The sequence below is a fragment of the Brachycentrus maculatus genome, unplaced genomic scaffold (genome assembly GCF_059751285.1).
Source record: "Brachycentrus maculatus isolate JH-2025_06_01 unplaced genomic scaffold, ASM5975128v1 h1tg002093l, whole genome shotgun sequence".
NCBI classification, from domain to species: Eukaryota; Metazoa; Arthropoda; class Insecta; order Trichoptera; family Brachycentridae; genus Brachycentrus; species Brachycentrus maculatus.
The window spans coordinates 5,056-21,234 of NW_028282624.1; the positions used below are offsets into that span (position 1 = coordinate 5,056).

The window sequence follows — 16,179 nt, forward strand, 5'->3', positions numbered from 1 at the left end:
TAGATTTACTGAGAGCATTCTTACAATCTAAACCTCCTAAATATCCAATATAAACATGATAATAATTGTTGCTGTTTTGAGGTGGCTCCACATGAAACTCAGGCCCAAGACAAACTGTCCAAGAATAAAACAAATAAGCTTAATCAGAAAGGAGAGCATTCCACTATACTTTGATTCCAAACTATGCTCCGAAATCCCTCATGACCAATGCAACATCTTCAGTATCATCTCTCACACCGACCCGGATCGAATCAAATATTCTGCCATCCTTTAGTCCATGAGTGCGAAACAAAATTTTGATCCCCTTCAGCTGAAGCTTGCCTCAGATTCTTCGAGAGCAATTGCCAGCATTTTAGGGCTCGGGATATGCGACGCACTGGGCGCTTCTACTGAGTTCTTACCCTATGAAAAAGATAGGAAAATAATCAAGTAAGGGTTTCGGGATATTAAAAAACTTATTGAAACAGGCATTCTGTCAACCCGCTGGGGCAAAACCACAGTTTGGACTGATGACTGCAGCATGGCGCTTTGCATGGCAGACTCCCTTCTTTTGAATAAGGGCTAATTTGATCCACAACATTTCAGATATTTGTTTTGTTTCTGGTTGAAGCATGGGCTCAACAATGGGGGTCGAAATTATTCCATAGGCCTGGGAGGAAATATTTCAATATCGATGAACTAGTTTAATTTATAGCAATAAGACTATACGAAATAGGGGGATAAATTTAACAATGGGAATGGTGCACTCATGAGATTAGCACCTGTTCCGGTCCATTACTCATATAATGAAGAATTGGCCATGATGTATTCCGGTCTCTCCAGTCGAACAACACATAACGGAGATTAATCAAAAGAATGCTGTAGACTGCTGGCCCTCATTTTAGTCAGGCTTATTCATCGTAAAAATGAGTAGTGGTGGAGTGTAATTAATAGAGCCTGTGTAGATTTCAAGACAGAAGTTGAAACTGTGAAATATTTGGCAATGAGCGAACCCGAGCCTGAAGAACTGTATGAAAAACAAATCGCTAAGTATGGGCAAAGCTTCAAGCATTTCAATCAGCATCTAGCGGATCGTAATTGGAATTGGAAAAATGAAGACTACACTTACAGCTTAACAAGATATAAAGCCCATCCCGGCTATGTCGGGTCTTATTGCATGGATGCTCTTTCAATGGCGTTGCATACAGTGTGGTTTGGAAGATCTTTTCACTAAATTGCGATAAAGAACGCCAACATGGGCGGCGATTGCGATACAGTAGGGGCTATTGCTGGCCAGATTGCGGGAGCTATTTACGGGATAGATGAAGATATGCTAAAGCTTTATAGCTAGATGGAAGACAATCAGAAAAAGCGCTATGAACTCTTTTTAAAAGGATATAAACTACATTTCAAGAGTTATAATGATTGATAATTAAAAAGTTCTAGGAATTTCGCATAAAATTTACATAATTATATTTAAAATTTAAGATAGCTATATTATTTAAATATCAAAATTAATGCGAGTGAATATCATGAGTTCAGCCTTTACGCTTTTCCGCTAATTTTTTGTACCAGGAAGGCGTACTATCCTGCAGAGGTTTTTGAGTCAATTATGGTCTTTTTTGGTTTTGGGTCGACCCAAGCAATTACCTGATTTCTTCAATCACTCCATTGATCTGTTGAGTCGAAGTAAGGCCTCTTGTTAAATCAATGAGTATTCTCTGAATATTTTGGATGCTTTATCTCTTCAATAGAAGCCTTTGCACGTCTCTTTCCGCCTCCTCAAGCTGCTTCGAAATCATTCGATGCTCTTCACGCATATTTTGATAGTCAGACTACATTCTTTTGTTCTCTTTTCTGAGGCTTAAAATTTATTTTTCCCTTTCTTCGATATTCGCGACTAAATAAGAGTATGGCTGGTTCGTTTTGTCGAGCAGACCGCGGGCAATTTTGAGCTCATCTTAGGCTTTCTCTAGTGCTTTTTCTGTCTTTTTCAGCAGTTATAATGTCTACTAATGATCTTTCTGCTTCGATGTTAATCGCTGAGCTAATCCCAAAGCCTGCTGCACTCTTCTTTTACTTGAAGAGGGCACAGAGGTGAGCGTGTGCGTGAAAATATCTGTATTATTCGGATTAAGCTGCCCTAAGGAAAGTACTGCATCATCAATTTACTTTTAAATTACTTCATAGTTTGCTAATTGTTATCTGAGGACTGCAACTTGAGCTTTGAGGGAACTCATTTCGTCTTTTCCATTCGCTTATTGCTTATAGAACTCTCCTTTGAGACAGTTGAGTTTTTCCCTGAGCATTTCGTTGTCTAATTTGTGAGCGTTGAGATTCCCAAGGGTTTCCTGGTATATGTTGTTGATCCGATCAAGCTCTTCAGATTTAATCTTGAACATTAGCCTTGCTTCTGATAAGTCGGTGTCTACTTTCCTTTGGATTTGTCTTGTGTCGATTTGCAATTGCTAGTTCTATCGGCTCTTTTCACGAAGTTCTCTCTCCAGTGTTTAGTTCTTTAGCTACTTTTAGTCGATGGCTTCTTTTAGAAACCGTAGTTGTTTCTCATAGATGTCAGATAGGTTATTTTTAGCCATCTCGAGTTCGTACCCATGCTTATCCTTTAGTTCAGAGACTTGCCTGAGAATTCTCTACTCTGTCACAGAGGCATTGCCTTCGGTCATGCTGAGTATTTTTGTGAAGAGCTACTGAGACCTATTTTTTTAATTGAGTAACTCGGCTTCCAAACGGTCCAATCTATCCTCATATCTTCGGTTTTTTTCGATAAGCTCGATGTTTTATTTGGTCAGATACTATTTGTCCTGTGAGAGCAAGTCCAGTTTTCTTCTCTGTGCTTCTTCGTGTCCCATTTTGCTGGTACCATTCGATTCCTTTTGGACAGCCTTATCGTAGAATCCAACTTTTTCTTCGAGTAGTTACTTTTACTGTTTTGTGAACTGGTAATCTCGATGCAGTTCGTCATATCTTGCACCCTTTTCTCGGAATAGCTCGCATTATTCTCTGAGCTTGTCAATTTCGAGTTCCATGCATTTTCTGTTATTGTCATAGTTGAGAGAGTGACGCTTCTCATCATCATCCTTAGAATTCAGCAATCTTTGGTAGTGATCGAGTTCATTCAAGAGGGAGTGCTGCTTATCGTTCATAATTTTAATCTCATCTCGTAGCTTCATCACCTCCTTCTTCCCATAATCGAGCTATTTCTTATAAGGGTAAATCAACTCCCAAACATTTATCAGGAGCCACTCGGAGGGGGGCAAATCTCGGTCAGGTATATCTTTGATTCGCAGGTATACCGATTCCGATTCCATGCCTGACAGCATTTCCCGAACTCTGTTTAAGGCTTATTTGATGAGTGGGATTTGTCCTTAGCTGTGAATGATTTGGGCTCTCGCCCTTCTCAGCTACGCCATGATTTTCTACAATTCTAACTGGTACTCCTGCTAAATTCGAAGTCGTTAGGCTTCCCATAATTTCTAACGATGCGAGGTTTCGTTCTGCAAATACCAGATCTGTTTTTATTTTTTGGAGAGCTCGTTCTCATAAATTTGTTTGTAGGCTTCAAATTAAGATAGACCAGCAGCCTGATTTTGGGAATATTTCGGCTGTGTGTGCCTGCTTCCAATATTGAATGACCTTTCCGGAACTCCCTCATCATCGCTATCATCGATTCTTATTCCGCCTTGATGGAGCAGCTTGAGTTCTTCTGGAGAGAGTGTGCCTGGAGGGATTTGGTATTCGCGGATGAGACGATCATACTATGTGTTCATTTGAATTATCAGATAATTATTATAACGCATTTCTATACGCAATAAGTATTAAGTTATAACTGCAAGCATGCCACAGGACAATTTATAGTCATCCTTTTGTTTAAGAGCGATGCACAAGCCATTCACCTGCTCTTTTCGAAATAATATAAAATAAAATTAATAATAGGATGGATTTTCATAATATTGGTCACAAAGGGCGAACACTAAATCGGACAAACAAATCAGCAAACCAGCCACCAGCTGCTTTAGCAGTGCTCAACCAAACCACAACCGTTTGCTCTCATGAAAAGAACATAATGCCTCAGAGTTAGTAAGCTATTGATCGACAGAATAAGCTTGACCCAAAACGTAATAAAGATAAATCTCCTTCCTTTGAGTAACTCGGGCTGTACTTTTTCACTCAATTTCAGACACATCAAAATGAAATAAAAGTTTGAAGAAATCTATAAGAAAATTAAAAAAAATTCAGTCAGTAACGGTTGGGATGAATCTCGGAGAACAGAACAACGCTTCATTGTGTATCCGAGTGAAGAGTTCATAAATCAAGGGCACAATCATAGAAGCGATCAGCTTTTTCACAAAAGCGATCGGCTCAAGCACGAGCTGAATAAACTCAACGCCAAATCTTTGTGGGAATAAGTTTTTTCTTTAAGGCACAAGAATTCAGAGCAAAGCCTTGAAATTAATAATTCTTCCAATAAACTAAATGAAGAAATCTTTCAAGTGAAGCTTTTCAGGAATTCCAGATACAAAGCACAGCTCTATTCACCTAAAAAGAAATGCATGTCCAACAGCATCCGGGACTATCTCTCAGTCTAAAAAATGCATGTCAGAGATTCTGAACTTCCTGACAAGATTGAGCATCAGCGAAGGCTAAGTCACAATTTGAAATAGTTGATCGATACAAACTTTATCAAAAAAGCCACAGAGTAATTGGAAACGAACTTGCTTTTCTCCAGGAAATAGAAATAATCGGCTTTTAAGTAAATTTCACAGCTCCCCAAATGCTCGATCAACCGGACAGTCTATCTCAAGGCCAAAAAGCCACACTTCGATCCGCCATTCGAAACATACTTTTATCGCGATTTAATCTGGAGAGTCGGATACTCAAATCAGTAAATTATTTCAAGTCCTGCCTAATACGAAGGTAAAATACGGGTTTACATCGGGAAGGGCAATAATTCGAGATTAATTAAAAGCGTGATGGAACGGAGACCTTGGTACCAAATCACCGATAAGCTCAGCGAGGCAACCATAATATGGACGCAAATCAAAGTATAGAGCATTTTTCATTGGCAACTCAAGAATGCTCCTCTGATTAAGAATCAACAAATAGCTGAGAGTGATCAGGCTGAGCTCTAGAATCACCAATATTTACAGAATTCCATATGGAGTTCATTCGAAGACCGAAAATTTGAGAAGTACTTTAGCTCCTACAGAAATATTGAATAAAAAATGACAGTGGATTTCAAATTGCGAAACAAAAAACTCAAAGTTAGTGACAGGTAACTGCCTAACCCTTTGCTCAGCAATCATAGGATTTAATCAAATGGGCTCGGCAATTCATTAAATTCAACTATGCATTCGACTATGAGAGCATCTTCAGGTATGAATCAGCCCAGGATTAAAATCCAGAACCACTTAATCAATAACTACATCATAGGCAACAAAAAGGCGCTATTTCGGACGATGAGAGAATTTTATGAAAAAAACGATTAAATCGCATTCAATTACCTGCCCATCACTTTTCATGTCTGCAATGGGCTGAATGATGAGCAATATTCAAAATTCCTAGAAGCTTATCATTCGATCTCCAAAGATAATGAACTTGAACCCTAAAATTCTAAGTTTAATGCATGGATCGTAAAGCCTGGTGAAAATACAAACCGAGGGAATGGCATTATTGTTTGCCTCACTTTAGATGCCATCAAAAACATCCTGAAGAAGAAAGAAGTTCATTTAGATGGCTCTCCAAAGACCTATATTCTCCAAAAATATATCGAGAAACCACTACTATATAAGCGTCGTAAATTCGACATCCGCCACTATATGATGATAAACTGCACCAACGGACTCCTCAAGGGATATTGGTTTAAACAGGGCTATTTGCGTACGACTTCGAGCTAATACACACTAAAGCAATCATCAGGAAGCGTTCATCTTACGAATGATGCAGTGCAGAAGCACCTTCCTGATTACGGTAAATACGAAAAAGGCAACAAACTGTCATATTAATAGTTTCAATAGTATCTCCATAAAATAAACCCAAAGTATAGTTTCTGGCAGCAAATCTACCCCAAAATGAAGGTACTCCCTTTCATATATAGAAAATAGCAAATGACATCATCAAGGCAAGTGCTCAAAGCCTAGATCCCGACAAAAGATCGAATAACTTTTAAATTTTCGGGATGGATTTTATGATAGATTAGAGGCTAAATGTATGGCTGATTTAAGTCAACACAAATCCGTGCCTGGAGACTTCTTCACCGCACCTGCTGAAAATAATTCCTAAACTAATCGAAAATACCTTTCAGTACATATAATTTTAACATTAAGAATTTGCATTGACCCAATTTTTCCGCCTCCCTTGAACTTTAACCCAAAATCTACGATATTTAAGAACAACTGTGTCTCCGATATGGATTATGAGCTAATTTACGATGAAAGATTCGGCCGAAAATCAAACCCTGACCTCAAGCTGCTCCACGATTTGAAAAATATGAAAGGAGAAGACGACTTGTATGACGATGAGGGGGAATAACTCCATGAAGATTGAAGGGTCTGTGCATTTTATTGTTTATAGGTATACTTATTGACTTCTCTGATTATTTATGGACTGATGGCATTCAGGGAATAATTATGGCCTCTAAGTGATACCATATTTGCATATAATATGCACAATATTTATCACATTATTCTAAATATTATTACTCGTTTAGCGTGTAATTTTATTCATAAATATAAGTAACGGAAATGAAGATGTTCCATATCGATGATTTCAAATGCATTCTCTGCTCGGGATGGTTTTGCCCACCGTTCAATTTGCCTTACTTACTCCCTTGCACGCATTCAATCTGCTCCAACTGTCTGCAAAGAGCGACTCAAAACAATGATAATATAATTTGCCCCGAAGACCTGTAATGCTGCGGGATCAAATAAATAAATTTAAACACCAGCACCAAAAAAGCCTTATAGCGATTGATGAAGGAGCATAAAAACTATAACGAAAACACGCAGCTTGAATGCATAAAATCATTGTCGGTTTCGTTCGATGATTTGCTCTCAACCAAGTAGAAAAATCTGAAGAACTTGTAGGCCCTCATCGATCAAATATTTCACAACTAAATCGAGAGGCTGAAAAACCTGAACAAAAAAATAAAGGCTGAGATCAATCGGCCATTTCGTATAGTCGACGATTGGAAATAAATAGTCACTAATTATTTAACTTCCTTGAGAAAGACTCACAGCAGCAAATAGATTAATAATGAGACTCAGCTCTTTCACTACATTTAAGAAGGCCGTAAGATAAAATCCGAACTGAACGACATGTTCGCTTATGATTTCGATCGATTGGCGAATGATATTGCTAAAAACCCGGGGAAATGCTATAGCAAAAGCTTTACACTTCTTCAAGATATTCATAAGACATAGAGGGCATCACTCAAAGAAAAACACCTTCTTACCAAAATACAGCTCAGAGAGAAATAATGCTTGGAAAATCAATCCAGCGAACGAATCCCCGAAGCCTACATTGCGGGCTTCCAAAAAGAACAAAGGGAGCATAAGTAACAGAAAGAGCAAAGGGAGCAGAGATAACAGAGATAACAGAGATAACAGAGATAACAGAGATAAATAAGAAAAGCAGAAGAGCATCGGAAGGCGAGCTATCATTAACCTAATGCAAATGTATCAAAAATTATGGTTCAGCCGAAGAAAGCGATCACTCCTGAAAAATAAGTAACAAATAATGGGCGATTCGCTGAGCTTATCTAGCCAGAGTTAGCCAATAAAACAATGAAAATAAGTTCGTCCAAAAAAAACAACTCGAATCAATTTTTTCAGTAGCTGTTGATGGGCAGCGAAGATTAGAACTTAAGCTCTAAAAATTCTTAGATTTGTTTTAATCCACGTGAACGATCGATTGAGAAGTAATTGAACTTGAGTCAATTTCAACTGTAGTCAAATATTGATGTTTCAGGCTATTATCGGGATTATGGGTCAACACGGTAGACTCTACTGGAAAGGCAAAGCCTCCAAAAACTGAAGAGGGAGTTTGATCAAGCCAAACAAGCGCAAACTGACTATTCAAAGAGCTTTTTCATTAATAACTAAAATAAAACCACAGAAGACAGAAAGAATGAAAACTCTGCCATTATTCCTAATATTTCTAAAAATAAAGGCTTCCAAGGAACAGGGAGTGGACAACACGGGTATAATCAATTCGGGTATAGCCAGTTGGGGCATAGTCAGTTGGGATATAACCAACTGGCCTCGTCGAATATAATCCAGGAACGATACACTGAATAAGCAGAGTAGCAATAGCTATAAGATGAGAATAATGAAAATGAGTAGCTGCTGCTGGAGGACCGTTCGCTTCGATAAATTCCCAATTATCATAATGTAATAAATCAGAAGCAACATAAATTCCAAATCAAAGGCAGCTAAATAAATCAGTAACACCCTGTCGGATGCCATAACTTCATGAAGCCATGGTAGATCAAGAAGGAGCAGATCTTCGAATAAATGTAGATCAAACAAAAAGGTTACTACAACTGTGAAAGGGAAAAGAGTAGCTACATGAGAAAGATGCAAATAATTAGAGCCCAAGAAGCGCAAAAGTTGACGCTGCAGAGATAAAATTACATCGAATTGATAAACTAGCCCTTGCATGATGTGGACATGACACTTTACCTGACCCAATTTAATTGGAGTGTCATCGAAATTATCAAGCTGGTCAGGACATCCCTCACTGACGACCAACTGAATGTGCTATTAAATTTCATCGTGAACTCTAAGGTTAAAGTGTTAGTGTTGTCCGGAAATAACTTAACTGACATCACTTTGGATGCGATTTTGCATTTCGTGGAACTTAACAAAATGATGAAGAATATCTACCTTCCCAAGAATTATATCAACATCCTCAAAAGCAAACAAAAAATCAATCTCCTCAAGGATAAGGGCATCAACATCTACATCTGAGCTTATGATCTCATCGACTCGAACAATTCATGCATATTATTGTGTTTATTGTGGTATTTAATACATTATGAACTCATCCGTAATCATGTCTGCAAATTTTTACTAGCAGATGTCTTTTAGACTCGAGCTTTTGTCACTTTTTTGAAGGACTTTACTAAATTCTGGTTTTTCAATTCACTCGCAAAGGAGCGCTATTTTTATGCGTATCTGTTTGTGTTTTACTTGGCCGATTGCCTCAGTTTTATCCTATTACTTTACTTACTGTCTTACTTATCTTCCGTCCTCCGTAGATAGTACTTGCTCTTCTACTTTGAAGATTTGTGGCTCACCCTCTCGCATTGCTCGGTGTGGAGCTTCTTCATTACTTTTTTCTTCATCTTCTATTTGCTGACGGACTTGACTTGATTGAATTTCTCTAAGCTTTTGATGGTTTCAGCGAATATATCCTGCTGAATCGGAATGTAGTCGAAGCCAGCAAACTTGAACTTAGGACTTCCCTCTCGCTTGACGAACAAGTCTTCAGTATTGGATTGGTCCATCCATGGCTACTAGACCTGAAATTCATCGAAGTTTGAAGCATCCATGGGGTCCTTTAGGACAGGAATAGAAGGAGGTGTGCTAGATTTAATCGTTTTCCAGTTTATCGTCGAGAAGAAGGGATGCTATTTTATTTACTTAATGCTGAGTCGTTTGCTCCTGTCGTTAATCATACCTAAGATCAACATTTTCGCTGCTGTGGACACTTTTATGTTGTCGGGGAATTATAATTAATTGACCCAGTTGATGACCTTTTGGCAGACTTATTTAGAGTCGTCGTCGGTGAATGGGGGGTAGCCAAATAAGCATTCGAACATAATGACTCCGATTCCCCAAATGTCGACCGAGTGGTCATACGTGCTGTCAATCAAGACCTCTGGAGATATGTAGTCAGGAGTGCCTACTTTCGAAAAATTTTTCTACTTTAAATTAAATTCTACTTATCTGCCCTTGAGCTGATCGCGCTTTTGAATTTTGTTGATCTTTGAGAGATGATTTTTCATTGACTTCTGCTCTTTCGTTTCGAGGTACTTGCTGAGCCCGAAGTCGCTAATTTTAATGTGGCCCCACTTATCCAGTAGGATATTATCTGGCTTGATATCCCGATGAATATAGTTCATCTTGTGGATCTCCTCCACTGCAAGGACCATTTAAGCAATATAGAATCTTGTTTCAGCTTCTGTCAGTATCTACTTTTCAATCAGCAAATGGAGAAGGTCTCCTCCTGGGACATACTACATTGCAATATAAAGATAATTCTAATCCTGGAAAGCCGACTTTAGTTGCACTAAAAAAGAGCTCTTCCCGCTCACCATAAAATCTCTTTCCAAATAGGCGTTATAAATCTGTTTTTTTTCCTAAAGTTTCTGCTTTGCGAGTCTTTTGATTGCCACAATTTCATCTGCTTTAATCATGAATTACTTGTCGCCATATGCTGAGCCAATCTCACTTATCCGAAGGCCCCTCTTCCAATGATGTCATGGAGCTTATAATTTTAGATTCGATCCTTCTGCCTTTGCAGCCGCTTATTAATGCTTTGGATATGGTTGATGTTCTGTAGGGCTTCATTAAAGCTTTCAGTGGTGTTGTCGATAGATGCAAATATTTTTCGAAAGTTTTCTTTATTTTTTTCTTCGTTTTCGATAATGGTTTGGTATCTGCCTGAGCTATATAATTTCGTACTTTCGATATACTTTTTAGCAAGCTTGACTCTGTCTAAAGTTTCCCTAGAAAATTGAAAAGTTCTATTCATCTAAAATATAATTTAAATTAAAGGCAGGACAGAATACCATCGCACATTATACCATTTCTGTATAGAATTAATGGTAGAAATCTAAACTTTAAGTTTCAGGTGAATAATTTCAGCCTTCACCTCTTGAAAAGGCAAGCAAATGAGTGGCAAATTGCTCAATTTTATTATTTAATACATGGAACCTGTTTAATTATTCGATAAACTCCTGTAGATATTCTACGAACGGTCGAATTAGTTTACAATATTTATAAAACGATAATTCATTAATTAGGATCAGCTATATTTATATTTTCATTTTTTCTTCTTGGTGGCCTTCAGGATTTGAAACGAACACATGAGAGACTAGTCCACACTCATTAAAGCCCCGGAATTTTCAAATTACCCGCAGTAGTTAGGAGCACTGAACACTGTTACGAGCTGCCTCTTTGCAAAGAATTAGTATCCTTCTTCGACGACTTGATGGGCTCTGCATACGAGATCAATATCGTGGTCATTCAGGAACTGAGTCACAATGTCTCCTCCAAAGATGAAACTAACTCCTCTTTCATTCTCACTCCACCCTGACATCCCTTTTTCAGGGTCTGCCCATAAGAGATCGCAAAGAAGCCCCTGGTCTGGAATTTAAACGGGCCTCACAATTTTTAAGATTTGTTCGAAATTTTCGAGCTGGGGACTAAGTCCACCGTGCATGCATAAGATCTTCTCATCCACAAGGGCTGAGACTGGCATGACATTGAAGACATCTGAGAAGATCTTCCAGAGTTTAAGATTGTATTTTCTTTTGCCTGAATAAATAAATTTTTACATTCGTCATAGAATCCGTAAATTCGGTTAATGCTTGAACATTCATGGTTTCCCCTCAGCAAGAAGAAGTTCTAAGGGAACTTGATCTTGTAGGCCAGCAAGAGGCAGATTGTCTCAATCGACTGTTTTCCCCGATCCACATAGTCACCCAAGAAAAGATAGTTCGTATCCCCAGGATAGCCTCCGTACTCGAAGAGCTTGATTAGATCAGAGAACTGGCCATGCACATCCCCTAAATAAACAAATTCTTACCGCAGATTTTGATCGGGGCTTCAAGTTCCAAAAGCATGGGCTGCGAGAGAAAGATTTCCCGAGCTTTGTTGCAGAGTCCCCTGATTTCAGCTTCAACAAGCTTGCAATCCTTCCCTTTGGCATCGATAAGCTTCGTGATTATAGTCTCCACATCAATTTCTTCGTGCATTTCGAAAACGATTTTTAAAATTATAATTCTAATCACATGGACTCTCCATTCATATCCCTCAACTGATTGAGATTAATTATTATAGTTATTTGACTCCATACTTATTTGATGAGTGATTAGTAGTCAGTCAAAGCCTACGACGATGGCTTAGAGTAAAAGAAAGGCGAATCCAAATATAAATAAGAAAAACTGAAATTGAGAGTGACTCAAGCCTCGAAGCAACCATAAATGCAGCCATTCTACGATAAGAACACCTTTAATTTTGATATCATGTTCATTAAAGTGGCCGAACACAAGGAGAGAGTGGAAGGCCAAAGATATAATGATACCATGATATCTTCCTCTCTGGATAAGAGTAGCTTCGGCTTATCGAAGCTCCTTCCCCATCCCATCGAAAACAACCAATAGTAAGGCAACTCCTCTTTGAGCGATAATTCTTGGAGCAAAACAAAGAAGAGAAAAATATATGATGGTAATTAAAATTCTTAAAATGGAATAGCTTTTCTTAATGTTTTAAGAGAGTGCGAGGAAGATGATAAAAGCTAGAAGCATGCCAAATAAAATAGTGATGAATAATATGAAGGTGCTGAAGTTAACGGTGGAGACACTTCCCAATTGAGCGAAGAGGCATTCCATCACTCAGATAGCAATAGTGAGTAAATTTTGAAAGAAGGAATTCTTGTTAAAAAGACTGAAACAAAAGAACAAGAGAAGAATACAGAGTAAGGGAAGCCTTCAGTGAAAAAGTCAGAAAGACTCCCATAAAAATCTTAATAGATATCATAAAAAGAATAAAAGAGAGAAAATCCAAATGGAAACTATTCCCCAAGCAACACTTTAGATAATGTTGATGCTGATGAGGCTCAATAAAAAGTAATGCTTTTGGATGTTTCCGGAATCGACCAAAATGAAGATTTTGAGCATGAAATGAACATAAGCTTTTCAAACTAAATGAAAGACGAGCTAAACGAATAATTGCACGAAAAGAGCGCTGAGGATTCTCTGGTGGACGAATAAGCAATTGCCAAGCGCCTGAAATAGCTGTAAGCGCATTAAATTCAGAGGCTAATCATTCAGTTTAAATATGAAAATTGCCATAAAGTAACTATAAAATGTATTGCGCATGAACTCAGTCCAAAGCAGGAGAAACCCAAATGCATCGAGAAAACAGCATACCTCAGCATAAATAACACCAAATTCCTCACCAACAAAGAGAGCTCATAGCATGAGTTATGGGAAATCGGGGAGTCAAAAATAGCGATTAAGGTTCGATGCGTTGCTATGGTGTGCCACTCTTGCAGAACTGGGATGAACCTGGCTTGGTCGAAGGACAAATTTTTCTCAACCATTTGCAAGAACCCATAATGCATGAAGCCCATGTATTTTTAAATTATCGAAATGCAGCCCAGCGAGCACAGCCGATGATTTATGTGAGTTCAGATTTCAATCATATGAGCAGGTGGATATGAGCATTTTGCTGTACATACCTTAATCAATATATTTGCAATTAATATATTTAACAACTTGAGACTCGATGAATCAAAGTCTTAATCTGTTCGAATTGTTCTCTCGAAGCAATATGCTTGCTAAGCCGATTTCGAGCATATGGTAATCAATTTTGCAGCTGAATCGAAATGCTCGAATTCCTAAGAAGGCAAACCATGGCGCAAGGCCATGCAGCCATGTAATGAGGAAATAACGTAAAAAGTAATTCTACAAGAAGTGGAAAAAGAACACCCCAAGCGACATGGACGAGTTCAAAAAATGATCTAACTATCAAGCAAAGACACCATATTCACATAACCAATACAGTTCATGTATGGCAGAGCATCATTAATATTATAAATATACTCTGCAATCATACAGGGCCTCGTGCTTTGAGCCATAATTTGAATTTAATTTAGCCAAGTGTACAGGCGATTCTAATATTATATCAAAATGTCGATTGTAATACGATCGGATGAACTCAGCTTGCTCATTTATAAATACCTATGTGAAGCCAATTTATCACACACTGCCTACACACTCTTCAATTAAGCTAACCTATCCCAGACCATTGCCCAGTATAAGTTCGATTTAAAGCCAGGACACCTCCTATCTATCCTCGAAAAGGGCCTCATTTTCAACCAAATCGAATCCCATGTGACTGTAAGTGATTACGAGGAGTGCTGCGAACCTTTTTATCTTATTAAATCGCATACCTGCAAAATTACGGAGAAAGCACAATAATAAAACAAAAAATTATTTGGCGACCTCGATGAGCAAATATTCAGCAGCATGCGCCGGACAAGTAGCGTGCATAATACTCTCATGCCAAACAAATAATACGAAGAAATAATATATGAGCAAAGGTCCTCGAATTATCTCGATAAGATTCCACTTAAGATTCGAGATACAAAGGGCCTCCAGTTCGGGGGAAATTCCCATTATATTTACGCGTTCGACGCTTCATCCAAGGCGCTATCTATAATAGAGAAGTAGTAGTGTGAACTTCACACAGTAGGCGTCCTACCTTGCTTTGTGAAAGATGCCTTGAGAGAACCCCTTTTAATCAAGCTATTTGCTGAAACTCTGATCCGAGTTTATGAGGAGAACCTGTGTGAAATTACTAAAATTTATTCTGACACAGAAAGCGGGCAGTAAAATTGTTATTTTCAGCATTTCGCGCTTGTGAACTTGCCACTAAAATAAAACTGCGTAAGCGTAAAAAAGAATCCAAAGGCCAGTAATCTGATTACTTTCAGCGATGAAAGTGGTTACTGCGTGATAAATATTGAAAGCCTATTATGTGTAGCCAGTGGCTAAGGCCTATTTGAATGGAAAGATAGCTCAGATTACTTTGTGTGCGTAGCTTCTGATAAGATTGTTTTAAAATCTCTTAGGCAGTCTGAATTTGCGCAATATTTTAACTCTTACAACAGTAAAATCAGCAGCATATCAATATCGGTAAGCGGAATATATTTTTATGCTGAATCCAAAATCGACAACAGAATCTGCGTGTACACATTTGAAAAAGAAGAAGCTCTTTATATCTTTAATTTGGGACCGCAAGGCTAAACGAACTCGGTGATGAACGAGGACAACTAATCTTCATCCGAAACAACCTAAAGTTAAATGCTGAAGCAATGTCTGTGGGTGTCACATAACTCTTCCGATGACCTCGTGATTCTGACTGAACGTTCAATAAAGGTGTTCGATATTGAGCTGAATAATTATTTGAAGATTGTGGATATTGGGCAGTACGATAAGTCCATTACGCAGCTCATTGTTCTGAAAAAGGATGAAAATTAATCATTCGTGGTGTGCTTAGGGCAAGAGAACATCATAGTTTACGACATTGGACTGGGAAAAATAGAGAGAATTCAATATGAGAAATCGTAGTAGTGTGAACCTGCAATGTAAAATTGGTCTAAAGTAGATTCGAATTGCCAACCAACACCTTTGTCGGGATTAAGGCAGGCAGTACTTTCTATCTCGCAAGAGATAAGGACTTTTAAAGCCTATTTATGTGATAACTAATTTATTAATCCCGTTCGCTAATCTGTAAGACTCTCAGATTAATGTATGAAATCTGTTTAAAACATTACAAGAAATATTACAACGATTGCAATATATTTGATTGATTGAGATGCTCACCAAAGTTGTTAGGCAGAGCTTCAGCTTCAATATTATCAATGCCTTTAGAGGTATCAAGTAGGCTGCCACAGCTCCCTTGAAGCACATAAAAGCCCTCACCGAGCCTGCTGGAAACTACTATAGCCTTCAGACCAATACCACAGAAGAAGGGTTCGATGAAGTTGCCCAATAGTGGCAAGCCCATCTCGGCAATAACCCATTTGACCTGCAAACCTTTAACGCTCTGTAAAATGCCCAACTCGCCAATTTTGGTACTGTCGATAATCCACTTGTTGTTTTCACTGCTGATGCCCCATTCCGATATGTAGGGTGCTCTGGCCCTCAGAATGAAGATGATTATTAATCGCATGAGCTCTTCTGGATCATGCTCAGAGAAGGCCCCCTCCAAAGATGCGCGGTTTGCGGCCAGGTTTTCAAGTTGGTTCGGATCAGGAATGAATATAGTGCCGAGATGGACTACTATGTTCCCAACTTTAACAAATTATCGTTCGAAGACATGGGCGAGCATGACGTCCCAAACAATCTGTCCATACAAAAAGCGAACACTCATTTCGAGCATTCCA

The 16,179-nt window shown here is 38.4% G+C and overlaps 1 protein-coding gene across 1 annotated transcript; it reads right to left on the reverse strand.

The window, feature by feature from the left end:
* Positions 1 to 11,046: 11,046 nt before the first annotated feature.
* On the reverse strand, positions 11,047 to 11,980 carry LOC148298408 (uncharacterized). Its single transcript, XM_088276891.1, is given in 3 exon segments — positions 11,047 to 11,538; positions 11,541 to 11,792; positions 11,795 to 11,980. Coding segments are annotated over 3 exon segments (930 nt in total).
* Positions 11,981 to 16,179: the final 4,199 nt, after the last annotated feature.